The following is a 25285-nucleotide window of genomic DNA, read 5'->3' as shown; positions in this document are numbered from 1 at the left end:
CTTGTTCCGGTAGTTCACAGAGGAGCAGGCACATGCCGTCGGTCTGACAGCCCGGGTATGGAGTTGAACTTGACATAGCCAAGCACAGAAGAGGGGATAAGGTAGCGTGATCACGTAAAGATAATCTATGTCATGCACCCTATCATTAAGTCTCGTCTGTGTTGAAAATGGCAATGCTTTCTAATTTTGAAGAGATCGATCAGGCCTTCTGGGAGCGCTCGTAGATCCAGTCATTGAGGCCGGCGCGGTTACGAGCGATCTCAACGGCGTAGAATTGCATGCGAACGCCGAAAAGGGTGGTGTCCTGATCATACTCGGCATCGGCACGAGTGCGAACGATTGTGCCGAAGTTGTAGTCCTCAACCTTCTTCTCGTACAGGTTGACCCAGTTGCGCCACTTTTCCTTGCCGGCCTTGCTCTTCATGGCATCCTCGTTAATGGTCGCGGCGGGGTCAAAGTCGGGAAACTCCTTCATGAAGGACTCGTAAATCTCATCGTCCATCTTGGTCAGGCGCAGCTGTGAGCCCTTAACCTTCTCAAGGATCGACCAGTATGTCATCAAGTGTTCAACGGCTGTGTTGAGAGTAAGGATTAGTTGTGGGTCAAGAAAGTCCCAGAGGACCGTAGGTATATCAATAGGGATGAACTGCGATTCTTAACGAACCTTTCACGGCGAACTGCTTCTCCATCTAGTGAATTGGTCAGCGACTAGCTTCGTAAGACTGATTCGTGCATGCACTGGGAACGGAACGTACATCCTCCAGATTCTCAGCCTCCTCGGGATCAAAAGGCTTGGACATTTTGTCGGTATAATTTGAAATGGATCGCTTCACTGAGATTGAAATACAAGGCCGTGTAATGGATGTAAAGGCAAGTGGGGGAGGAAAGTGAGTGCGCTGCCCCGCGAACAATTTTTCGGCGGGCGGAGAGAAATACTGCCGCCCAGCATAACGTCATGTCTCCCGCCCTTAACATTTAGATCTAAGTACTAGCCATTGTGAGATGGGGGAGAAATTTATCTGAAAAAAAGTATTTGTCTAACCTGCAAGCTCGTCGGCCAGGCCAAAAGCAGTAATCTCTATAGAAGTTCGGGTTTTCACAAATGGGTATCAAGACCAACAGATAATTGTACAAAGTGGAGAGTATTTCGGTGCATTTTAATCGCTATCAGTATCATCAGACAATTCTTCGAACCGTCCTTCGTGAAGGGCCTGAGTGACAGGGTTCTCCACATTCAAAAGACCATTTGCCTTTGCTCTTTCAAATAGGACAAACAACCTTTCTGCCTCTCTCTCCTTCTCCGCCTTAGTCATGGGTGGACCCGAGTCCTTCGGCTCGGCAGTCCATCGCTGACCGGTAATCGGATTGACGGCATCAAGTTCGGTGGCACCATCTGCATAAGCTTCGCTGGCGCTTTTAGGGACCTCCATTCCTCGAGATGCCAAAAATCCTGCTGCAAAGCCATAGCCGATCCTCCGTGTGAGATTCTCGGCATCCCTGTCAGCAAGAACAAACATGAGCTCCGAGATTCCAGTCTTGAGATATTCATTTGGGCCCGTCGATAATTTCAGGAGCCGGGATGCAAGTGTATCGGAGCGTCCAATGGGCTCGCTACGATCACTGTCCGCCGGCAAGAGCAGCGATTGCATATGCTTGCGCAGTTCTTCAGGGGCGACCCCATAGATGACGATGAGGGAATGCAATAATGGCACGGCCATCTTATTCAGTTCGTCGGGGCTATAAACGGAAACGCTCTGATCAAGAACTTTGATCAATTTGTCGATGTTGCATTTTGGGTCGAAGGCGGGAAACAAAGGATTACTCCCGGAGAGCTTGCCATTCTTTTCTTCTATGTCAAGCACGAAGAGTGAATTGATGAGCTGGCCGATTAAACCATCCAATGGCCTCGTTGGGATTTCAATTCGGCTAATGATCTTTAAAATAGAAGGAATGGCGGGAGAGAAGGCGGCACCCAGATCATAAAGCTTGGATATGTTGAAGATCAGTTTCAGGGTTTCAGTGAGAGCCATCTGATCCATTTGTGTCAACGGTTCCCCGCCAGATTTGGGGAATTGATTTGCATGTCGGGTAAGTTGCTAGTTCGATAGTCAGTACAGCCTCGGCCACAGATACATTTAGAAACTGTACATAAATGATATTTTCTCCAAGAGAATGGTTCTTGATCAATTTATCAAAATCCATTGTAGTGTTGTATGTTGACAGGAAGAGGATTCGACTGGCGGGCATCTCATCGTCGGAGTTTTCTAGCTGAACATTCATTATTATTAGTGATTTTTAGTACAAATTAGTACCCCAGAAGTACCTAAATAGCAAATGGTGGGGGGATTAAAGGTACTAGCGAAACAAAAGACCTACCCTGAGCCTTTCAGCCAGTCTGCCGCCATAACCTGTGTCCACAAATACCTGTCGCATGTCCTCTTTGAGGAAAAGAGCATTTGCGACACATCTCAGGGCAGCACGGCACACATCGGATGTCTCACCTTCCACCCCGTATTGTGCCAAAATATTGATACCCTGCGCAAAGCATCAGATCACGGCAATAACCGAATCGTTTCTGGTAAAGCGTACCTTGCTGGAGTATATTGGCCCGGCATAGGGGGGTGTGGCGCCATGTTCGCGGAGTTGAAGGAGATATTGGGTTTTTTCTGTTTACCAGAAAGTTGGTATCATATCAGTATTGCATTCCCGTATCTTTTTTATTCTGCGCGTGGACGCAACTCACGCGACGATGTCAACTTCTTCTCTTGCAGGTCCTGCTCGAGGGAGTCTAGTAGCTGACCGACTTTCTGTAACTTGGATGCAGCTATGTAGAAATAGTCAGATAAACTCTATCAAGAAATTGGTTCATCGGGCTTGGTCGGGGGTGGCCTGCATACCAGACTGGAGAGAAGCCATTGTCCCACTAAGCCGAAAATGGGGACGAGCGCTGCTAGTGGAAATGGGTTGTAATGCTGCGCTTGCCAACAGAAAGATTCAACAACTTTTGAGAACAAAACTAGGTTAAGAAAAAAGCGGTGCTATCTGCAAAGTGGTACAGGGAAGAGGAGGTGATGAAGCTCTGGGCGAAGGCGGCCATCGACCGCGGCAGAACCCCACTTAAACCTCCACCCCTATATCATTATGCTTGGGGCAAGAATGATCTACGAGGACATCTTGGAACTGCACAAAGGACGAGAAACCAACATGGTGTTATTTCTACCTCACCTTTCTTTGCTACTTCTAAAATTGCCTCTTACTCGAGTTATAAATCTATCTGCCTAGTATTGAGGCGTAACTTTTAAGAGTATTAAAATTGAGATCTCAGGATTGGGACTAAATACTAGTTTGTAACAATCCGCTGGAAGGGTCACTAAGTGGTCTTGAGCAATAAGGAATTCAGTCAAGTCATCATTCATAGAAATGTGATATTGGAATAAGATACCTACTAATTGTGAAGAAAAGTCCACCAAATTGCATGCGACAAGGTTGACCAAACGCGTCTCATATTTTGGCTCATATTTGCCTCTCTGCCTGAGCGCCTGAGTGCCTGAGCGCCTGAGGCGGATAGATCGCGCGGGCACTTTACGCGATCCCGCGATTCCGTGACAGGCGCGTCCGTTGACCAGTTTTCACTCTAGTCCTTGGCCGTATCCGCAATCCTTGATCGCATGGGACGATTTGCCCAAACTTGACCATCTCAACGACTGCACTCCAAGCAATGGTCCTTGTTTTCTCTATTGCGCTTTTCTTTCCTCCTTTCCTCCCTTCTTAAACCATGGTGGAGATGCTTGGCCCTCTTCCTGCTCGCCCACCTACACCTCCAAGGCCTGGTTCACGCATCGACCAGGACGAAATCGAGAATCCTACGAAATCTATCACAGCGACGCCACAACCAGCAAGTGCCTCAAGGGTCCCTCCATCAAGTCGTACCTCCAAACGAGTGACCTGGTCACCATGCATTCAAACCTCCATCGATCTACCCTCGGGGCCGTTGTCGAAATTCGGACCCAATACTAGCCTGTTCAAACCAAAAGAGCCTAAAACCAGGGACAGTCCTTACAAGTCCATTTTAAAAGAGACCAACTCGCCGATGCCCATATTGTCACCTAAATTCGATCCATTTACCTCCGATTCTCTCGCCATGCTCCTGGAATCCGTCATTCAGCAACTGGCGGGAGAGTCCATCACATCTCGACTCGATGCATACACTCAGTTTTTCAATGCACTTCGAGCATATGATTCATTGCCAACCGCGAAGGATATTGCGGACAAATTGAGCCTGATAACCGAGTTCATACAACGTGATTTAAACCGCGATTTGGTCAAGGGTGCGACATTGGACACTAATCTTGCCAATTGGGCTTTGAAACTATCCGCTGTCTTGACCTGGCATCCAGATGTATCACCTCTACTGCCGGAAGAATTCAAGGTTTTCCTTATTGAGCACTCAACTACCTGCCTGCAAGATGCCAAAGTTCCAAAATCTGTTTTGACACACTACATGTCCATCCTTTCTTCGCACAATTTCGGTCCTCGAATCATGACCAACGCCCGCGTTACACGCCTACTCACGGCAGTACAAGAAATTGGCAGCAATGGTAAAGCGATCGCCCTGCATCGATTGACCATATACCAGCGCCTCCTCACCCAGTCCAAATCTACATTTATCTCCCATTCTTCACTTTGGGCAGAAAATTTGATCTATGGTCTCCTCCATTCGATGAAAGAGAACAGATTGAAAGCGATTTCCCTTGGCTTCCAAATTGCTTCAACGGCGGGCCCAAATCACACACTCTCCAAACATCTTCGAGATCTTTTTGACCGCCCTTTAGAGAAAGAACAAAGGTTTGTGCATGAGGTTCGCGAACGGATGTCTCGAATGATTGCCACTCCAGATACTGGTATCCATGTTCCTCAGATTTGGAGCATCATTGTTCTACTTATGAGGAGCAAGGGTTGGGATTTGGAACGATGGGAGCACTTCAAGGACTGGGTCCTTATTCTTCAAAAATGCTTGAATTGCAGTGAACATTCTATTAAAGCCCAGGCCATTTTGGGTTGGAATAGATTTGTCTTCGCAGTTGGACCGAACGAAAAAACCAGCCTGCCTTTGATCAAGATGTTATGCAAGCCAATTCTCTCGCAATTTGAACGAAGAAAATCCGACAAATCAGTACCTGAGCCAACTCCGTTTGCTCTGAGCAGCTACTACAACCTACTCTACTACGCCTTTCGCCCTTCGCCTCCTGCCAATTACCTTGATCTCATTTGGGAGGAATACATTGCCGGTCCCTCTTCATCTATCTTTTCATCCGTTCCAGCCTTATGTGACAGCGAAGCCCGCGTGCTAGCTGCCATTTTATGGAGTCCTCAGGCCAAAATTTGGACCGAAAACCGCATCGATGATACAAACAAGATGGAGGTCGAAGAACTTCCCTCCGTCGATTCGAAATGGGTTCGTTCGAGAGTCTCGGGAATCTTGAGGGTTTTCGAGTCCTTGCTCAAGGTATCAGTCTGGGATGATAATGAGCTTGATAAATCAAACATTGCCCGTGCTTGGGTAAGTCTTTCTAGTGCGCTATCTTTCGCCTCTAGTAAGGAAATCACCCCTTCTACGGAATCCATGCAAGCTGTTGCTAGTGTTGTTGGACTGTTACATCGCCTTTGGAATATTGGCCTTACGTCATTGAATGTCTCCGAAGATGGAGAGGTGGATGTCTTTTTCGAGCGATTCCGTTTTCTCTCAACAACGATGATATCTTCCCTTGGAAGCATTCCGTTTACGGAGAGACTTCTAGTGAAAAGCTCAGATGGGATCTTTCAAGCCTCAAATACCCCAACGCATCGCCAATCTAGCTCTGGATCAAATCTCAACAGTCCCATACTTCATCTTCTCCAAGTGATCAGTGTCAATTCTATCTCGGCGACACCGACTTTGGCTTACGTCCGTTTAGCCGAAGGGATGATTCAAGCGTCATGCAAAGGAAGAATATCGCGCGGATCTCGCCTTGAACTTCTACAGCAGTGTGCCTTTTTGAGCATTGCTGAATCGACATACGTTTCTCACCCTTCTTCACTATCCGAAGTGGTCTGGAAGGCTAGCGCTCGAGCCGCTGCTGATGCCTTGCAGTCATTCCCAGTGGAGTCTGCTCGAGAACGCGATGGCTCTGTCTCTCGTGATTATGAGAACGTGACCAAAATTCTTGCCTCGGGACTAAGACTGCGCAATGTATTCCAGGAATGGTCACATTTGCTTGGATCATTTATGCGAGTAGCTAGAACAGAGAAGGGTGATCAAGGACTACCTGCTCTTATCATCGAGCCCTTGGCCGGTTGTCTGGTGAATCTCCCAGTCTATGATACATATCTGCCTTCGGCATCTCTACTGAGCCAGTCATTGTCCATTCCTTTCCTCCAGGGTAATGAAGTAGGAGATGGCCATACAGTTGCCCAGCAGCCGAGTCCTCCGCCATTTCCCTACAAACTCGTTGAATCAATCGGACGAACATTGAGCCTCGCGTATGATGGCTTCAGCGTCTCAGAATCGCATGGCCTCGCGGGCTTCATCGAATCATTGACGTCTTTCCTGGGTTCCGGTGTGCCTCACTTCCGGTCTCAGCTTCTTCAAACCCTACAACCATTCCTGAAACCCTGGATTCAAGATGGTGACTCCAAATTCGATTTCAAGCATGGTGTGGATAGTCGAATTCTGACTGCGGTAAGAGCTTCCTTGAGAAATGTGTCCTTAGATTTCAGCCTAACAAGTTCACAGTGCCGAGCTCTCACATTTGCTGTCCTTAACGTCCTGCAGACTTGCGTCCGTGATGATTTGTCTTCCTTGAAAAAGTTTGATGTAGTCATTTGCGCTGGCTTGGAGTCTCCCCACGCATCGCGGGCCAAGAAGTTTGTCGATTTCTGGTATTCGACGGCCACCAAGACAGATGCAGCATCTTGCACAAGTTCAATTGGGCGATCTGTCGCAACAGCCTTGGAAAACCTTAAAGCAGCGGCGCAATCCAAGCATGATGACAAGGTAGATACCAAGTCTGTCCTTTCAACCCCTTCACGGGTACTAATTATCTCCCAGAACACCCTTGTCTCGTCTTCGGCTATGCATAGTTCATCATTCGCACATCATGACCCTCGGGCGTTTCTTTATCCCAATTCATCGCCTGTGATTGGTGGTAATGAACAACCTTCTCCTGACGTCTCTGATTCAAATGAGCCGCAATTACCCGCCAATCCTCGTTCAGACCCGAATGGTGACTCTGGAATGGTCTCTTACCCGGGAAGTCGACGGGATATGTTCCGAATGATTGAAGCCATTCGATCTTCCTCGCCTTCAAATACTCCTGCAGCCCTGGGCTTTGCAACGCCTGTGCATCTGCGTAGAGAACGTGGCACTCGGTCGTCTTTCGGGACTCCATTGACTCCAACTCTCGCCATGGCAGAGAATGAGGATCCATTCGTTGGGTCATCCCCTACTCCTGCCACTCGGGACCCAACGCCTTCGCAGCACTCTGATGCGTCTATTTTAAGAAGACGCGATGTTGTAATGACTGGTGTAACTGATGTTCCTTCCTCGCCGCCGGTGTCTACTTCAGGCAGTCCAAGTCCTAAGAAACAAGATAAACAGCGTCGTGGACGTTGGTCAGCGACAAGATCAAAGAGACAGCATGTTGCCGCTGCGGGACATAGCACAGCTAACAGCCCTCCTGTCTCTGTTGTTGGGGATACTGCCGGAGAAACCCCCGGCGCCGATGTTTCCGACGAACTGAAAGAAAATACTCTTCCGTCTCAGGACGAAAGACGGCCAAGCCGACGGACTCGGTCTGCTTTGAGCCAGAGCACAGAAAACAACCAAAACTCAGCACCAGCCTCTGCATTTGGAACGCCTTCTAAACCAATCGAGCCTCCTTCTGCTCGGAGCTCCAGATCAAAGTCGGCATCCCAAATGAGAGCTCGAAATGCCATTCCAAAGGCAGTACATGATGTGGAACAGCATCAATATCAACCTGCGGCACAACCTGATGCTCTTCCCACACATACAGCCATCGATTATGTTGATTCTTCGGGTGATGACTTGGACGTCCAAATTGCCTCCCAACTTTCACAAGACTTGGGGTTGGCTGTTGATCAAAGTAGTCAGCATGAAGAGCAATCTGCTGAAGTTCCAACATCTGTTCCCTCGCAAAGTTCCAAGAAGAGAAAGCGCAGTACGGACGATGGTCCTCCAATGACCGCTAAGGGGAGACGTCGTCGTTCAACCAGACTATCCACTGCTCAAGAAACTGTCCCAGTCGACGTACAAGACCCTGAAGCTACTCAGTCACAGGAGCACGGCCTTCATTTCGCTTCTGTGGCCTCCTCGCCGGCTAAAGCTTCTGCATCTACACCACGCCGGTCAACTCGCAGCTCTCAGCGCCAGGGTGAAACGACCGCAGTGGATCCATCAATCTCAATTGACGTTGTTGAAGCTTCACAAGACAAAGTTGATAGTCTAAACGGCTCTCAGCTTCCACCGAAGCGAACTCGCAAATCAGCCCGTGGTGAAGAGCAGTCGAGTGCAAATGTTGTGAGCCCAGCTCAGAATCAGTCCCCTCGCAGGACCCGCGCTGGCAGATCGCGTTTATCCCAAAATCAAAATCAGCGACAAGCTACACCCCCGTTTGTTTTGCCAGAACCAGAACCATCCTCAAATCAGCCCGGGCTTCATATCGCTCACACTTCCCCCCAACCCGACCCTTTTGCTATGAACTCCACTGCAGACCGCACTTTCAATCTCGATTCCCCCCTGGTTTCTACGGAAGAAGCAACCGCTTCACAAGTGACGGAAGCCGGTCCACTGCCACCACCAATATCTGAAGACGATGATACTCAGATGGATGTGGATACCGTAATGTCTACCAACGAGATTCCAGACCATCCGGCTGAGTCTGCCATAACAATTAAGACAGATGGCGTCCAAACTCAACACATTCCTACTTCTCCACCGGACACAAGTGATGCAGGAATAACCGGTTCGCTCAAGCAAATTTTGGACAATATCAAACAGGCCAACTTTGGCATGGGCACTCTCCGTGAGATAGACGATCTCATTTTCGAAATTCGTGTCGAAGCGCATGGCGCCGCACGCCGACACAATAATTCCGCATAGCGATGGCGTTTTGAGTACAACTTTCATGTGTTTGATTTTGCACCTTCTAATGGCTCTCTCTTTGTTCTTATTCCCCACGTGCATATCAAATGCCGTAAAGCAAATAGCGGCCGTTGCATAAATTTTATGGATTTCTTTTCAACTTTCAAATGAATTCTTGAAGCTCGGCCTTACTGGCCTGGGTGTATTTTAGTTTTCTCATCCTTTCTTTCAGCTGTAGAACATGATTCATTCTTCCAATGTGCAAGCAGGGGAATCAAGGCCGATTAGGTTTTGTAATCAACAATTCTTTCCCTCAAGTAATAAAGTGTTAGTAGATTGGAATGAGATCTTTCGTTAGAATCCAGTGCATACTGGGGAGATGTAAACAAGTTAAAACAACGATCCAAGATCCAACGGCGATAAAGTGGGGCTAAGATACGATTCCCCGCCATGATCTCAGCGCAGCTTTCTCTCTCCCCTTGACATCCCTAACAACTTTCATCAACAATGGTCCGTTCCAACAAACCATCTGCCATCGGGCTGGGTGCTTCTCTACCCCAGTCTACTGTCTCCATCAACGATAATGTTGTCGAGGCAAGCTTGCCTTCCGGAGAATCCGTCGCGATCCACCTGTACGGCGCCACGGTCACTTCGTGGAAGGCTTTCGGCCAGGAGCAACTGTTCCTCAGTGAAAAAGCTCACCTGGATGGCTCGAAGCCTATCCGGGGTGGAATTCCGCTTGTTTTCCCGGTATGTCAATTTGATCAAAGCTTCTTGGCGCACTTTGGCGATAAAATCGCATGAATCCCCGAGACCCTGAGACCCTGAGGCCGGAAGCTAATCGTGTTCCCTTCTATCTATAGGTCTTTGGCCCTCCCCCACAAAACCACGTTACCTCCCCACTGCCTCAGCATGGATTTGCCCGTAACTCGAACTGGGAATACTTGGGCAAATCTGCCGCGGAGGCGGCCGATAACCAGGGAAAACAGGCCGTGAAGCTGGACTTTGGTCTGTCGCACACTATGCTGAGCGAGGAATTCCGCAAGGCCTGGCCGTATGGATTTGGACTTGTCTACAGCGTCACCTTGACCAAGACTTCACTGCAGACTCAGCTGCAAGTGCGCAACGAGGGTACACAGAACTTTGAGTTCCAGGTTCTCATGCATACATACCTGAACATTGCCGTATGTTTCAAACCCACTCTTCTGGCCATATTTGGCGATCACCCCTCCAAAGCTCACCGTACTGCACAGGACATTTCCAACATCCGCGTTAAGAACCTCGAGTCCAAGACCTACGTCGACAAGGTCCGCGATGCGACCACTCACACTGAAACCTCACCGGCCCTGGCCATCACCGGTGAAACCGATCGCGTTTACCAGAACCTCGACCCCGCCGTCCCAATCATCGTCTCCTCGGCCTCGGATGATTCTCCTCTGTTCACGATTACACGCGAGGCGTTGGCGGATGTTGTGGTTTGGAACCCCTGGATCGAGAAGGCTAAGGGAATGGCGGACTTTGGCCCGGATGAGGCATACAAGAACATGATTTGCGTTGAGGCTGGCTCTGTGTCGGGCTGGCAAACCCTTGAGGCAGGTGACTCGTGGGAAGGTGGTCAAACTATCAAGTCTCGACTTTAAAAGGGTGACATGCCCTGTGCTTTTCTTCCATTCCCCTGCTCAATGCATGATCAACGTTCAACGACCTCAAGACAATTTTCTTTCCAGCTGAGATTCTTCAAAACAAATAGATTTTGATCATCCAATTTGCAATCTGATGATCGCAGTAGTCGAGTTATTCAAGCCGGGCTCGGCCCACTTTGGACAACTAGATAAGATCGAACGCTGACCGGGTTCGCATATACCGGTACGTATGATTGCCGATGCAAAGCATCTATGTACAATGTTTGGATTTATTGAAGTTTAGCCCGCATAAAATATGATCTATCACTCGAAGACACATTCGGATGTCAACTTCAGCCGATGAAGAGGAATACTGGGGAGGAGGTGCCATCTCACCGGGATATTCTGGAAAAATCAAGACAAATCAACGAAAAGGGGCATTTGGCAACTGATCATTCAGGATTTCTTTAACTTCTCTCTTACATGCTTAAATTCTTGACCTTCTTAGGGTCTCCGAGTATAGACCGACCGCCCGGCCAAATCCACGCTAAACCCGGTATTTGCAGTGGCGCCCAATCCCCCTTGCATCTTCATTGCGATACATCAAACACTCAATTCACATTCTTGGAAAAATGACAAGAAGCCCTGAGATCTGATTCGCGGTTGCAGTACAATGACCGCCTCCATATACCCTGTTCTTCAGTGCTCAGGCCATGGCGCTTTGGCGATCAGTTTATTGTCAATAGCCACAGATTGACTCCTGCATGATTGACCAAGGGTTTACCCTTGTCAGTCGTTGATGATGTACATTGACATGGTCTGATCGATACAAAAAAGAGTAATTCGCCTGTTTCGATCTCTTTGTTCTGTCGTGTTATCCAAATCGCGTAATACACGTGGAAGCCATATGGTCAAGTCGCAAAGTCCCTCGCATAAAGCATTCCTGGGGTTGCACTATTCGATCCACGTCCCAAGAAAGGATGCATCAGGTCGCCCAAGCGCAAAGTGCCCTCCTATTTGATCTTTTGTTTCCCCCGATTTTGTCATTCCCATCCCTGTCGCGAGTCGCGCATTCCGCTCATTTTTTTGGAGGTGCTTCCTCCATGCGTGTATCTTTATCTTCCGGTTGATCTTGACGTATAGGTATAATGGCTGTGAGAGATTCGGAGAAGCTGGATGATAGCGTGACCCCGCTGAAGACAAAGGGTGAGATTGACGTCGTGCGCCTGGAAGCCGCCCTGGGACACAAACAGGAGCTCAAGCGAAATTTTAGCTTATGGAGCTTGACCAGTCTAGGTATTGTCATTGCAAAGTGTGTCAAATTTTCTCTTTCCCCATCACAGTGTAAGCGACATGCGAAGCTGACAATGGAACAGTTCTTGGGCGTCAACCGGGGGGACTATTGTGGCTGCTTTGAAAAATGGAGGACCTATGGCTGTTATTTACGGCCTTATTCTCGTGAGCGTCTTCTATACGGCTATCTCTGCATCATTAGCTGAGCTGGCTTCGTCGATGCCGTCGGCCGGAGGCGTGTACTATTGGTCCTCGGTGTTGAGTCGAAGTCGCGGCCGTGGAGCTGGATTCTTTACCGGGTATCTCAATGCGTGTGCGTGGCTTCTGTCCGCTTCGTCGATGAGCTCCATGCTTGGTAATGAGGCAGTGGCGATGTACCTGCTGAAGCACTCCGAGATGACCTGGAACTCATGGCAGGTATTTGTTGTGTTCCAAATCGTCAATTGGACTTGCTGTGCAATTGTCTGTTTTGGAAATCGATTTATCCCACTGATCAACCGCATTGCCTTGACTTTGTCCATGTGCGGGTTGCTCGTCACGGTTATTGTGCTTGTGGTAATGCCAAAGACATATTCCACCAACTCGCAGGTGTGGGTCGAGTACCACAACGAGACTGGTGGATGGTCAGATGGCGTGTGCTTCATGACAGGCCTATTAAACGCTGCATTTGCAGTCGGTACACCTGATTGTATCAGCCATCTTTCGGAAGAAGGTATGATTAACTCCAAATCCATGTGCCTCAAAAGACTCTTGATCCTAACACACTCATTTCAGTTCCCAAACCCGAATCTAGGGTTCCCCTGGGCATCATGCTTCAAATGTTAACCGCCTTCACAACATCATTCGTTTACTTAATCGCCCTCTTTTATTCAATTCAAGATCTAGACGCTGTATACACCAGCAGCATCGGCTTCTTTCCAACCGCCGAAATTTATCGACAGGCGACAGGGTCAAATGCCGGCGCCATCTGTCTCATCGCCGTACTCTTCCTAGCGACATTTCCAACATTGATTGGCACCTTCGTCACAGGCGGTCGGATGTGGTGGAGTCTTGCACGCGACAATGCAACCCCCTTCGCCAGCTATTTTGCCCAAATTCATCCTACCCTCAACTGCCCCGTCCGCGCAACAGTCGCCATGAGCATACTCGTGACATGCTTGGGATGCATATATGTCGGTAGCACAACCGCTTTCCAGGCACTGATTTCTTCATTCATCGTACTGAGCTCACTCTCTTACCTCGGTGCAATTTTACCTCATGTTCTCTCCGGGCGCCAGAATATGGTTCCGGGACCTTTCTATATGGGACAGAAGCTTGGGATGGCAGTGAACATTACTGCGCTCCTTTATATTGTGGTTACTGTGGTGTTCTTCTGCTTCCCGTTGGTGCTACCTGCTACAGTGCAGAATATGAATTACACAAGTGTTATCATTGTGGGATTGATGGCTTTGACAGCGCTGTGGTGGGTGCTCAGAGCCAGGCGTGAATATCTAGGTCCGCAATATAGCTTTGAAGCTGCAGAGCGACTCAGTGCTTTCCAGTCAGGGAAAGAAGGGCGACGGTCATTTATTGACCTGGCTAGTGAGTCACCTGGACCCCGTCTCGAGAATCATCCAGCTTTTAGGAGATGATCAAGGCAAGGACGCTCATGAAACGCTTGTATGATCTTTGCGATATTCTTCTTAACATTCATTCATGTCATTTATTTCATATATCTCAGTATTTATTTTTAATTATGCACATTTTCGAAGCATAGGAGCCTCGAATATTATTTTCCCTGGTCGGATATGTAATATCATGTCCATCAACTAGCTAGATATGCGCTATCAGGCTGCTTCAAACCTGATTTTCTTTCGGGCATTAGGTCAAACTTCAGAGCTCTTGACTAGACATCTGGAGCTTTTGAACACTCTGGAACTCTCCATCAGAGTTTCGAATCTAAAAAGAATTAGTACTTCCAGGCCGTGAGTAGTAGGTTGATTTATCATCTTGAAGATAGTCCCTAGGGAACGTACTTCGATCAAGTCCGCAGCGAGCAACGACTTTCCGCCATGATTCCATACCCCGTTTTGCCCAATCATCAGGAACTCTGTAGTAGAAAGATCAGTAAACTTATATCCAATTGCTTTCAAAGACCCAGAAAGAGACTCGGCCATCCGGACGTACGATTCTCGCTTGTCAAACATATCAGTATGAAATACCTCCATAGATACCCAGCCTCTATATCCTATGCCAAAGATTGCCTTCGCAACTTCGACAGCAGGCAGAGTACCACCAAGGTGCTCCTCGCAGGGGAAAATCCGACAATTCCTTGACTGGGTCATGAAAGGCGGTTGCTTCAAGTCTTTCACAGGATACACTCTTTGTTCCGGATCAGCCACCATCGCATCGCTCAGCTGGAGATAGACAATCTTGGCAGGGTCCATAGTCCGCTTCAACTCATCCAAACTTCTCTGAAGTCTCTCTTGTCCATCTATTCTAACAGCCGAGGCCAGGTTGAAGGGATCCCCAGCCTCTCTCGCCGCAATGTGGAATGTGTCAAGGCAGTGACCGACATTGGGGAGATTCACCAAATCAACAATCTCTTCAATATGCTGCCAAGTGTTCTTATGAATACCCCAGGCGGGAGCCTCGTAGCCAACCTGAAGGTTGTATCTTTGTGCAAGAAGGCCGAGCTTGCGCATATTCGTGGCTATTGTGGCTGGATCTGAAGTGATCCTGGCTTCATCGATGGGATAAAGTGCCGAGCAAATCTATTGAATGATATAGGATGTCAGATTTTTTCAGTCCCCACGTTTGAACGAATTGTTGTTGCTGAGTGCCACTCATACCTGGAAAATCGGAATATGCATAATCTGGCATAGCTGGCACCACAGCTCAGCTTCTTCCAATCGCGCATCTACCTCCTGCGTGCTCTTTAGACCATCGTAGTCTCGGAATGGGTTCAAAGATATTAGGCTCAGGGAAAGAGAATTTGCCTTTGAATAAACATCCGAGGCAGCGGCGCATAGTTTTTCATTGCGAGTTATTGGCGATATGAGTGTAGCTGCGTGTGCTTCCAAGCACTCAAAGGCAACCTCAACGCCTTCAAACCCGTGCGCTTTGGCTGCTTCAAGTTTTCGATAGATTGTGTGGCCGGCGGCGGACTTGCCCAGGGAGTTGGTGGCGATTGCGACTTTGATTGTTGACATTCTGAATTAGTGATATAGTGCGCAATATTAAACGTGATTTAAGAGGATTTTATTCAAAGTTGGTAATTCTTTGATTTCATGACCGGCGTTTAAATTAGAAGACCGGGAGGGGTTGCGGAGAGTATAGCCGAGGAAGCCACCTTCAATGGAACGAACTTGGAATCTTTGAATTTCCATAAAAGTTGGTAGTGCAACATATGGGCAGTAGTGAAACCCACTTTGGTGAGAAGTCTTGATATCAAAGATCACTTGATGAGAATCTAATGGGGAGTAATTCAATGTTGGTAAAGTGAATTGCAGAACGAGAAGGATATGTAGATAGTAAAACGTAAACACACGAATGGCCACGTACATTTCACTAATCTCCAAAGTACAGGATCTCAGAATTATGTCTGCTTGACTAGAAGCCAAGGTTTGCAGGCTACACGCGTGTGCCAGATTGAAAATTGCCCAACACGCGCAGTTTCTGAAGGTCTCCGCATTTTATCTACTGGTACATTAATATCCACTTAAGATGTTCAACGTGACTTTTCACATCTGGCATTTCAATATCATCAAAAAAATTCATATTACAGAGAATTAAAGATTACTTCTCGTGACTTCTCCACGAAGAACCTTTTTAACAAACTCCGCATCTTCACGGAGCGGTCTTCCAAGCCCTATCATATCAATGTCGCCCCCCTCGACAGCCTCTGACATCCGGTGACTCTCTCTCCAACCACCTGTTGTTCCGATAACAGCACGCGACTGCAAAAATATTAGTCGTGATAGATGAATCTAGAGAGAACGGAACGTACCAAGACTTTCTTCATTTCTTGCGCCCATTCAATGAAGTAGCTGTAACAGTCAGTGATCGGCAGTTCCATGTAAAGCTTAAAGAGAATCATACCTTCCTCTCTCCTTCTGTGAGGGTCTCTCGGCTAATTCTTTCATGATGTTTCCTCTCCATGCTGGAGAAGCATAGGTTCCACCTGAGATGTCGAAGAAATCCACTCCAGCATCTTCAAGCCATTTGATCACGACACATTGTTCGGCAAAACTAGCACCTCCCTCAATGACTGTAAGGGTCAGTGAAAAGCTCGGGATAAATAAATAGAAATATTCACATACAGTCTTGACAATTGAGCTTAGCGGCAATAACGAATTTATTCAAGGGAAGTTTGGCTTTGATAGCGTTGACGATTTCAAGGATGAAACGGGCGCGATTCTCCAAACTTCCACCATACTATTGTTGCGCAATCTGCAATTAGTTATCTACTTTCACAACACCTAGAAAGAGGATCCCTTACCTCGTCCGTTCGCTTGTTGATCAAGGGCGACAAGAACTGTTGCATGATATATCCGTGACTAGCGTGCAGCTGCAGCCAATGATTAGTTCCGTGCTCATACCCCGTACATATTATAGCCAGGTCAGACAAATCCATTGAACTTACAATAATCCCATCGGCTCCAGCCTTGAACAGCACTTCAGCAGCCCAGACATATCGATTCTGCAGGTCTTTGATTTCGGCTCGGGTCAAGGGCGAGGGCTTGCCATAAGTTTTGTTCAGGCAAGGCTCTAGCTGCTCAGAAGAGGAAGACTTTGGATTCGCATTCAGGAATTCAGGCACCTGCCGACCAGGGAACTGGAGCTGAGGAAGAAAAATTGCGCCTCGGGACTTTGCGGCCTGGCAAGCAGGACGGAATGCCTCGATGGGATCCCAGGGGTTGTTGATGTCGAGAACAGCATTATTGTAGTTTTCCAAGTTGTCACGGTGGATAGGAATGTTACCGGTGCAAATCAGACCAGCGCCGCCATCAGCGAGCTCTGTAATTCAAAGTCAGTCAATTTGAATTTGAAAATTAATTCTCGATAATTAGTCGTACCTTGATAGAGCTCTGCATAACGAGGGAGGGGCTTGCCACAATTTTCAACATTGTTCTCGTCGTAGGTCGAAGCATATTCGCTGAGAGGAGTACGGTAGAGGCGATTTTTGATGACCTTACCGGAGAGTTTGAGGGTGATAGGCTGGGGAGTGTATACGATTTAGCGTGGGTTCCAGTAAGAAGGGTGGCGAAGTGAATGCATACCTGTCCCAATGGTCCAACGTGAGCCATAATGCCGAAGAAACAACAAGTGTGTTGTGGTAAAAATGGAGAAGTGGTTCTGGCTTCGAGAATGCATGTTATCGACGACACGACGCTATATAATGAAACCCTGATTTAATGTTGGCGTTTGTGGACCCAGAGTCGGCCATTTAATTTAGTTCCCGATCTGCGGGGATGAAATGAATGTGGGGTCCGGGGTAAACCTCCTTTCATCGCAATAACTTGTCTTGGAAGCCGCATACATGTATTGATTGGTTCTTTTTTTGTCGGTCGAGAATAATTTGTGGTTTTCTGGAAATGCGTAAATCTTGAGAGGTGTTGTTGGCACAATTACGCAAAACGAGTGGTACAAAGTGCTCAGCAAGGTTTGGTTGCAAATTTGTTTCGCCAGATAGAATGAACGTCTTCAAGATTGGAAGGCAATCCAAGAACCTACGGAGCCTCTTATTTTGGGTCTGCCTTGATACAGTTTGGGGGCAGAAAAAATGAGTCAAACAGAAGTACACTTGAGAGTGCAGACAATGATATGGCTTTGGAGATGATATGTTTATATGAAGTCTTAGACTCCAAATTGAAACTCTGATGAATCAACACCAAGCCAAATGCGAATCTCCTTCAAGGCCTTCAAGTCATTCTCGGGAAGAGACTGCTGCACTTCTCCATCGTACCATTCATAAGTACGGCCAACATCTTCGAGGCTTTCTCCTATCTTCCGGCAAGACCCGAAATCGATGATGATTGCTCTATCGTCATCGATCATTATATTGCTTGGATTGATGTCGTTATGAACCAACCCCAGCGAGTGGAGATACCGGAGGCCACTGTCAATGTCCTTGAGAACACGGCTATAATCCTTCCTCACTTCCCGTGTGTTTCTAAATGCTCTTTTCATGAGGGCGCCTGGGTTGACCTCTTTCATTAGCGTGCGCGGGTACTTCTCGAGGCAAAGACCCGTGATCATGCCGCCAGAAACTTGACACCCTAGATAGGTAGCGATGTTGGGGTGTGGGCTCATCATTAAGAGCTCGTAAACCCTTGCTTCTCTAATGACATCCTCCGCAATCGAATTCGGTCGAGGCCCTTCGCTGATCAAATCGTAGCTGATCAATCGAGGTTTTTTGACATAACAGCCATTGGAGAGCATTTCAGGGGCTGCTGTTAATCCGGCAGAAAAGTTGGGTTGGTAGGCCGACGCGGGAATTTGCTTCACATTCATGAGACCCTCTGCATTGAGAATCGAAGGAGAAGAGTAACGACCTTTCAGCATCCCATGGTACAAGAAGCCATTCAGCTGATACACGATCAGGGTACCGGCAAACCGGAAGCCTTCATTGGAGTCTTCGTAGGCCTCCCTACTCTCCAGTAACTCCAATTGCTGATTGGGGATTGGCGGGGTCGGCATTCTTGAATGTACTTTGCAATGTCAATCGCTAAAAATCCCAAAAAATGCAGATAACACTCACCTCGTAGTTATATGGGGCAAAACGTAGAAACGGTTTCCTGAAACGGCAAATGTAGAAAATCAGAAACACAACTACTAGGTTGATCAACGGCTGGAAGAAGAAATGTCGAAATCACGGGTTAGAAACCCATCACTGGGTTATCATGTGATTTTGTTTATGATTGGTCGGGTTCCCTCATCGGAGTCATTCCATCTCCCAAATGCCGTTTACTTCACTCTCTGTACCAATGATGCACATACCACAGACTAAATTTCTTCGAGTAAGACAGTGAAAACGATTCTCTTCCATTTGTTCTCAAGCTTACAGCTTAACATTGATATCTGGCATAGCAATAGATGCCATAGCCTCTTCCACCCCCTTGTCATTCGATTCCCTTTCCAGCCACAGAGTCTGCTGAGCAACACATACTCGTACAAGAACCTCTGTACCCCGAATGACCGCCCACCCATCTTTTCTCGCAGTACATACAAGTCGGGTCTCAGTCGATGGCATATAACACATATCCACCACCAACCCCTTTCTAGATTTTCCCAAGACGACCTCACATATTTTCCAACAAAGCACTTCTCCCGGCTCAGTTGGTGGATAATCGGGAATGGTTCCAATAATTATTGACGGAGAAGGGAGACTTCTCGCTGTCTGTACATCTGGGATGTATCGAAGCTTGATACCCGGCATTGTTATCAAAAAATGCCTGATAATGTCATCAACCTCGAACTCCAATCGATTGGTAATGTAGATCTCAGAGGGGGAGAACCATTTCCACAGTGCATAGATTGCACTTCGTGCCGCGCCACCCCCTCCAATGACCATGGCAGGCTTCCCCTTTGCCGTAGAAGTGGCCTGAGGATCACGTTGAAGAATGGCTTCGCGAATTCCGACACAATCAGTGTTGGTACCAATCCATCGACGTTTTCCACTAAAATCAAGACGAATGAAAGCAGTATTCACGGCGCCAATTCCTCTTGCCTCCTCAGTCAAATCATCAAGAATCGGCCCGAACGTGACCTTGTTAGGCATGGTAATGGATGCACCGATGGAATTTGGGTCAGCGAGTTTTGCAAGAAAGTCGGTTTTTTCGGTCGTTTGAGCGAGATGGTAGGTCCATGATGCATTCGCTGATCGAAAAAGAATTCCATGTAGCAGTGGTGAGAGCGAGCGGGAGATGTTGCCACCGAACAAGAACGTATTGAATGGACTAGTGAGTGATGAAGAGGTGAGAGGCGACCTGCCGTATTCGTAGGACTTGCGTAGAATATCCATTTTTGTTATTGTTCTGGCAGTTTCATTCAACGTTGAAGAGGGGTTATTGCCTTAAGAACGGAAACGATAATATTTGGAAGCTTGGTCGTGCGGGGACCGGCCATTTTCTTTAGACGCCGGTCGAGTAATCCCCGGATTTGTTGATTTCTTAGTCAAGACTTTCAAGGTTTTCAGGCTGATATCTATCCTAAAGTCTGATCCAAAGATCTTAAACATTTAATGTACCGGGCTGGCGAGGTCGGCACACAGAATAAATATCCGGTTTGAAACTATACCAATCATCATAGCAAAGTTCTGAGCTTAGAACTTGACGTCAAGACTGATTAAGGATAGCATTGAACTCACCAAACCTAATCCCCCGCATGTGTGGGGGAGATGGAAACCCCATAAAACTACCAGGATAAAAAGTGAGAGATAGTCCTACAAAAAGTCCCATCTTCTGAGCGGAATCCATACACTAAACAATTCAGAGTGCAACAATCATGTTTGAAGAGTATATTCAAGGCAAGACACTGCGTCGCCTTTCTCGATTCAGTTGCTCTGTGGTTGGTCCCCTTGTCTTTATGTTGAACAAGCTCACTGGGGTTGACTAACAGAACCTCAGGGCTTCATGATCGAGGGTTACCAAGCAGGTGTCCTTGGAGGAGTCCAATCAACAGCTCCTTTTCTCAATGCCATTGGAGTATGAAGTTGGAACACTGAGTGTAGTTGATTTGGGAATTTTGCTAATTTCAGGTTGCAGAATCCCACTGGAACAGAAACCATTCCAATGATTGCGTCTTCCTATACTCTTGCAGCGGCATTCATGGCATGCGTGGTCATGCTTATTGGGATGCCTCTCGGGCGACGGAACTGCATTATCATCGGCAATGCTTTCATCGCGGTCGGGGGTTTGATACAGGCAGCGTCTTTTTCGGTCCCTCAGATTATTGTAGCGAGAGTACTTTCTGTAAGTTGAAATGCGAATTTTCAAATCAAATCAAGTGTCATGCTAATCAACTTCAGGGTTTCGGTATTGCGGTAAGAATAAAATCAATCTACCATCGGACAGAATTGTTTCTCTAATGATAAAACAGTTTATAACATGCAATGTGCCCATGTACATGGTAAGTATTGTTACGAGCATTTGACCCGAAGTCACACTAACCACGTACGTAGTCAGAAATGAGTATCGATGCTCGGGGACGTGGTCCAGAAGTGGCCATCAACTGCTCATCTCTAATATTTGGAGTTGCATTCTCTTACTGGGTGACATTCGGGTTTACAAGAATGGACAATCAGATTTCTTGGGTAGGCTTTCTCTGACAAGCTAATGGTACGTCCTGTGTTGCTGATCGGACTTAGAGGTTTCCCCGTTGCTATCCAGTGCATTCTCGCTATTTTATCCGGCTCAACCATGATTTTCCTACCCGACACACCAAGATGGTATTACGCCCGAGATCGAATTGAAGAAGGTGACCAAACCCTTTCCCGAATCTATGGCGTCTATCGTACGGGAATCAACAACAGCAATGATTTCGCAGAGATTCGTGTCATCAAAGAAAGCATCATGGAAAACTTTGAAGTGGAGGAAGAGTCAAGCAATCGTTTGACACTTTTAAGCTTGTTCTGGGACAACACCCCCCTTCGTGTGGGTCGGCGAGTGCGGATCTCGTTCATCATCCTCGCTATTCAGCAGTCAATGGGGATCAATATATTGATTTACTACATGACACAAATCTTTGAGGAGGTCGGGCTATCGAGCTTCCTAGCGTCTTTACTGGCGGCAATCTCATTAACGGTTCAATGGGCTGGCTCCATTCTTTGTGTCATGACCATTGAGCGTATAGGGCGCCGTCGGATCATGTTGATTTCGGCTGGAATTGAGACATGCTGCATGCTTATTTTTGTGATTCTCAATCTGATCAAAAATAAGACTCTAGCAACTCAGTGGACTGCGGTGGCTATCATGTTCCCTTATCTCTTTGTTTATGGCTGGGGCTGGGTGGGATGCCCGTGGCTGTATGGACCAGAGGTATAGTCTCCGTCGTCCAATCAATATTTTTTTGAGAGAGAATTTACATACTGACTTTGACGTGACAGATTGCCCCACTTCGATACCGTCATATCGGGTCTGCAGCTGGAATTCTTGGGGTATTCGTTTTCACATTCCTGACTGTTTTTGCGGGCGGGATTGGACTTGAGACTGTTGGACCAAGAATTTGGATTTGGCCTCTCGTCTTTAATGTCCTGGCCTTTCTATTCGTTTACTTCATGTGCCCTGACGTGAGTTCCCTACATCACTCTACCTTTGACACCATGATTCTGACCCGCATATAGCCTACCAACAAAACACTTGAAGAAGTGGACGCGCTTTTCGCCCGGGATGAAGCGGTACTCAGTCGCCTAGCTCATGTAAACCTTGGCGAAGATGAAAAGCCTGGTATGCAGCAGGTTGAGAACGCATCCTGATCTTTTATAATATCGCATGCTGGGAGTCGAGCAAAGCTGGATATTGAAAATGCCATGGGCTGATGAGAAAATCCCGAAAATGGATCATGCAAAGCATTCAAATTTAGTTGATCTAATTTTGAAATCTGAAATTTGACATTGCCGTACATTCTCTCGGTTATCGCGTTAAACCCAAAAAATCAAGATTCAACTCGTATCTGGATCACTAGGCCTCACTATTTAATTAGCGGAATTGTTTTAAAGTAGCTAATCATTGACCGTTTGACGAGAATCGTATTGTAGATGAACCCAAGACCAATGATTCAGAATATGCACCTTATCTTGTGGAAATTCACCGTTCCTGCTTGACCTATCAAAAACAAACAGCTCCGCGGGGGAGATCGCTGATCACTCCGTTATCGCGATTGGGCAGTCAAATCGCCACTACTGACCGTATAGTCTGATGAAACTCCAGCTGAATGACCTGATGTTCCTTTTGCTGGAAATATTTTGAAAAAATGGTGTGTGGACCCTGCGTATCTTATGGTATCACATTGCCATTTGTGATTGGGCGGTTTTTTTTTTTTCAAATAAGGCAGCCCAAGGGCGATTCTCAATGGTCGGCACAGAGATTTGCTGTTTACTTTGGACGTGAAGGGAAGGGATTTGGAGGAAAAGCCTGCCAAGCAGGTGTATTTGATCGTCCAAAAACGATCTGCATTCCATTGCGAACTGCCACCGATCTAGTTCGACATGCCCCCTTGCATCGCCAACCCACTCCTCCTTGCTTGTCATCCAATGTCAAGCCCCAGCCATGACATATTGCAGGCCAAGATATATGACGCTGCAGCCCTGCCCTCGGTCAGCACAGACCCAAATCTTCAGGCGGACTTGAGCTTAATGTCGCTCACCGACTACTGCAGAGTCATTATTCCGGACAACCTCTGGCTTGCACCGTGCATCTTGCACGGGTCTACTCACCTAACAAAAAATCATTTTGCATTTTCTTCTTTTGACCAATAGATACCGTGGAGGGAATTGTCTTAAACTCTTAACTACAAGCTCCTGGTCTAGTCACCTATGGCACAGTTGCGATTTGCTCCGGCTGTATCTTGAGGTCTTGTCCAGGGAAGCGACATTCGCTCACTTTCCAGAAATGGGGAATGAATCGCCCACCCCGCATCAGTTGTTTGTGGAAGCTCTTGTTTTTTGGAGTATTGGCGTGGTGATATATGGAGGAAGAATGTATGATTCTGAGTCCCCAGGGTCATTGGAAGCGCTATGCTAATCAAATGCAGGGTATCCCGGACAATTGCCAATGGGTCCATCAAACGGCTGTTCTGTATGTCAACTCGGGTGCTAAAGACACAAAGAGAACAGTGCTGATATTTCTCTGCAGGGGATGACTATGTCATGACAGCAACCTTTGTGAGTGAAATTAACTGAAGCCCGCTGTCAATGTTTGCGACATTATGTAATGGATGAGCTGACTTGAAGTCTATTGTGCCAGATGATTTATACAACGCTCCTTGTTTTAATCCAGATATCATCACGCTACGCAACAAACCTCATGGACCCGAAAGATTACAACCGAGTATTATCGGATCCCCAGGAAGTCCATGACCGAATTTATGGAAGTAAAATTGTGATCGGGCTGGAGCAGTGCATGCTTTTCTCAACATGGGGTGTGAAGACCTGCATGCTCATTTTCTATTGGAGGCTTACCCAGAGCTTGCGCTCCAATCTCTATATAAAGATGCTTGCGGTATATGTGGCATTGGGGTTTGTGGTGATTATGATCTGCTACTATGCTGTGTATTGTCGGCCCTTTTCGCAGTACTGGGCCATGCCTGTACAGAACATGCAATGCGCTACTTATCAACACTACTCCATTACCCAGGCTGTGTTCAACATCTCTTCCGATGCAATCATGTTCGCCATCCCAATCCCGCTTTTAATAAAAGCCCAACTCAAACAACATCGTAAGATTCTTCTTCTTGGTGTGATGAGCCTGGGTCTCTTCACTATTATTGCCGCCATTCTCAATAAATATTTCAATTTTGCATCGCCACTCACCACCACTTATCAGATTTGGTATATCCGCGAAGCTAGCACGGCTATTTACGTCGCGAACCTGATGTGCTGGTGGCCACTATTGCGAAAGCTGTTCGGCCTGAAGGCATTCTCCTACAACAGTAACCGAGGACGGAAAGGACAGGGCCTCAACAACCAAAACAAAGATAGCAACGGTTTCTCGCAGTCTGGGTCCCGTCCGTCCTTCTCCATTCCTCGTGCTCTGAACCTTGTTCTGCCGATTTTCAAAAAATCCGATAACAATCATGATGTCGAGCGGCATGACGGGACGCACCGCTCAAGCCAAGAAGCGTTCACTCACATGTCCAATGATTTCATGGATGATTTACATCGAGTGGAAGCCCACCCATTGGAGCAGTGGGATAAGACTCATGATCACTTGGGAGTTCTTGAAGATCCAAGACCAACAAGCCCAGAGTCCATCACCATGTACGATGATGCGCCATTCAAGACTCCATGCCATAGTGATGGGGCTAAAGGTACTTGATCTTTGGGCACCTAATTCAGCTCCTTGTTTTTGTTTCATGTGGACGCTATGTTGGATATTTGATCTTTTCCAATCAGCTGTCTTATTTTATACCCTGGTGAAACTCTCATCATAAAGCATTCTGCTAAGAGTTTTGCTTAATATTTTGTGATAATTCTACTCCTATCATTCGTCAAACATGTTAATCAATAACAATAACAAACAACTTGATATTG

General features: G+C 47.2%; 11 protein-coding genes across 11 annotated transcripts; 5 read left to right on the top strand and 6 right to left on the bottom strand.

The window, feature by feature from the left end:
* Window positions 1-199: 199 nt before the first annotated feature.
* N7466_004862 (polysaccharide biosynthesis domain-containing protein) lies at window positions 200-800 on the bottom strand (the record flags this gene model as incomplete). Its single annotated transcript, XM_057164259.1, has 3 exons — window positions 200-573; window positions 665-689; window positions 756-800. The coding sequence occupies 3 exons, from the start codon at window positions 798-800 to the stop codon at window positions 200-202; spliced, it is 444 nt and encodes a 147-aa protein (XP_057022940.1).
* Window positions 801-1157: 357 nt separating this feature from the next.
* On the bottom strand, window positions 1158-2916 carry N7466_004861 (synembryn; the record flags this gene model as incomplete). The annotated part of the gene is made up of 6 exons (XM_057164258.1): window positions 1158-2096; window positions 2149-2268; window positions 2377-2535; window positions 2590-2666; window positions 2744-2824; window positions 2898-2916. 6 exons carry the CDS (start codon window positions 2914-2916, stop codon window positions 1158-1160), a joined length of 1395 nt encoding a protein of 464 aa, XP_057022939.1.
* Window positions 2917-3775: 859 nt separating this feature from the next.
* N7466_004860 (uncharacterized protein) lies at window positions 3776-9157 on the top strand (the record flags this gene model as incomplete). Its single annotated transcript, XM_057164257.1, has 1 exon — window positions 3776-9157. The coding sequence occupies one exon, from the start codon at window positions 3776-3778 to the stop codon at window positions 9155-9157; it is 5382 nt and encodes a 1793-aa protein (XP_057022938.1).
* A 489-nt stretch (window positions 9158-9646) lies between these two features.
* N7466_004859 (D-hexose-6-phosphate mutarotase) lies at window positions 9647-10779 on the top strand (the record flags this gene model as incomplete). The annotated part of the gene is made up of 2 exons (XM_057164256.1): window positions 9647-9889; window positions 10003-10779. 2 exons carry the CDS (start codon window positions 9647-9649, stop codon window positions 10777-10779), a joined length of 1020 nt encoding a protein of 339 aa, XP_057022937.1.
* A 1130-nt stretch (window positions 10780-11909) lies between these two features.
* N7466_004858 (putative choline transport protein) lies at window positions 11910-13685 on the top strand (the record flags this gene model as incomplete). The annotated part of the gene is made up of 3 exons (XM_057164255.1): window positions 11910-12073; window positions 12138-12766; window positions 12829-13685. The coding sequence occupies 3 exons, from the start codon at window positions 11910-11912 to the stop codon at window positions 13683-13685; spliced, it is 1650 nt and encodes a 549-aa protein (XP_057022936.1).
* A 241-nt stretch (window positions 13686-13926) lies between these two features.
* On the bottom strand, window positions 13927-15245 carry N7466_004857 (sugar phosphate isomerase/epimerase family protein; the record flags this gene model as incomplete). The annotated part of the gene is made up of 3 exons (XM_057164254.1): window positions 13927-13992; window positions 14070-14807; window positions 14886-15245. The coding sequence occupies 3 exons, from the start codon at window positions 15243-15245 to the stop codon at window positions 13927-13929; spliced, it is 1164 nt and encodes a 387-aa protein (XP_057022935.1).
* A 579-nt stretch (window positions 15246-15824) lies between these two features.
* N7466_004856 (uncharacterized protein) lies at window positions 15825-17342 on the bottom strand (the record flags this gene model as incomplete). The annotated part of the gene is made up of 8 exons (XM_057164253.1): window positions 15825-15992; window positions 16043-16082; window positions 16135-16303; window positions 16356-16470; window positions 16535-16603; window positions 16679-17052; window positions 17112-17253; window positions 17316-17342. The coding sequence occupies 8 exons, from the start codon at window positions 17340-17342 to the stop codon at window positions 15825-15827; spliced, it is 1104 nt and encodes a 367-aa protein (XP_057022934.1).
* A 550-nt stretch (window positions 17343-17892) lies between these two features.
* Window positions 17893-18735, bottom strand: N7466_004855 (uncharacterized protein; the record flags this gene model as incomplete). Its single annotated transcript, XM_057164252.1, has 1 exon — window positions 17893-18735. The coding sequence occupies one exon, from the start codon at window positions 18733-18735 to the stop codon at window positions 17893-17895; it is 843 nt and encodes a 280-aa protein (XP_057022933.1).
* Window positions 18736-19096: 361 nt separating this feature from the next.
* N7466_004854 (shikimate dehydrogenase family protein) lies at window positions 19097-20059 on the bottom strand (the record flags this gene model as incomplete). Its single annotated transcript, XM_057164251.1, has 1 exon — window positions 19097-20059. The coding sequence occupies one exon, from the start codon at window positions 20057-20059 to the stop codon at window positions 19097-19099; it is 963 nt and encodes a 320-aa protein (XP_057022932.1).
* A 482-nt stretch (window positions 20060-20541) lies between these two features.
* N7466_004853 (uncharacterized protein) lies at window positions 20542-22510 on the top strand (the record flags this gene model as incomplete). The annotated part of the gene is made up of 9 exons (XM_057164250.1): window positions 20542-20604; window positions 20664-20741; window positions 20802-21008; window positions 21065-21079; window positions 21136-21165; window positions 21218-21318; window positions 21404-22073; window positions 22142-22324; window positions 22379-22510. The coding sequence occupies 9 exons, from the start codon at window positions 20542-20544 to the stop codon at window positions 22508-22510; spliced, it is 1479 nt and encodes a 492-aa protein (XP_057022931.1).
* Window positions 22511-23645: 1135 nt separating this feature from the next.
* Window positions 23646-25070, top strand: N7466_004852 (uncharacterized protein; the record flags this gene model as incomplete). The annotated part of the gene is made up of 4 exons (XM_057164249.1): window positions 23646-23734; window positions 23788-23831; window positions 23889-23917; window positions 24000-25070. The coding sequence occupies 4 exons, from the start codon at window positions 23646-23648 to the stop codon at window positions 25068-25070; spliced, it is 1233 nt and encodes a 410-aa protein (XP_057022930.1).
* Between the last annotated feature and the right edge of the window lie 215 nt (window positions 25071-25285).

This window comes from Penicillium verhagenii (assembly GCF_028828195.1).
Source record: "Penicillium verhagenii strain IBT 33310 chromosome Unknown utg000005l_segment0_segment0, whole genome shotgun sequence".
Classification (NCBI taxonomy): domain Eukaryota; kingdom Fungi; phylum Ascomycota; class Eurotiomycetes; order Eurotiales; family Aspergillaceae; genus Penicillium; species Penicillium verhagenii.
Note: the sequence above shows the minus strand (reverse complement) of the source record. Positions and strands in the feature narration are given on the sequence as shown.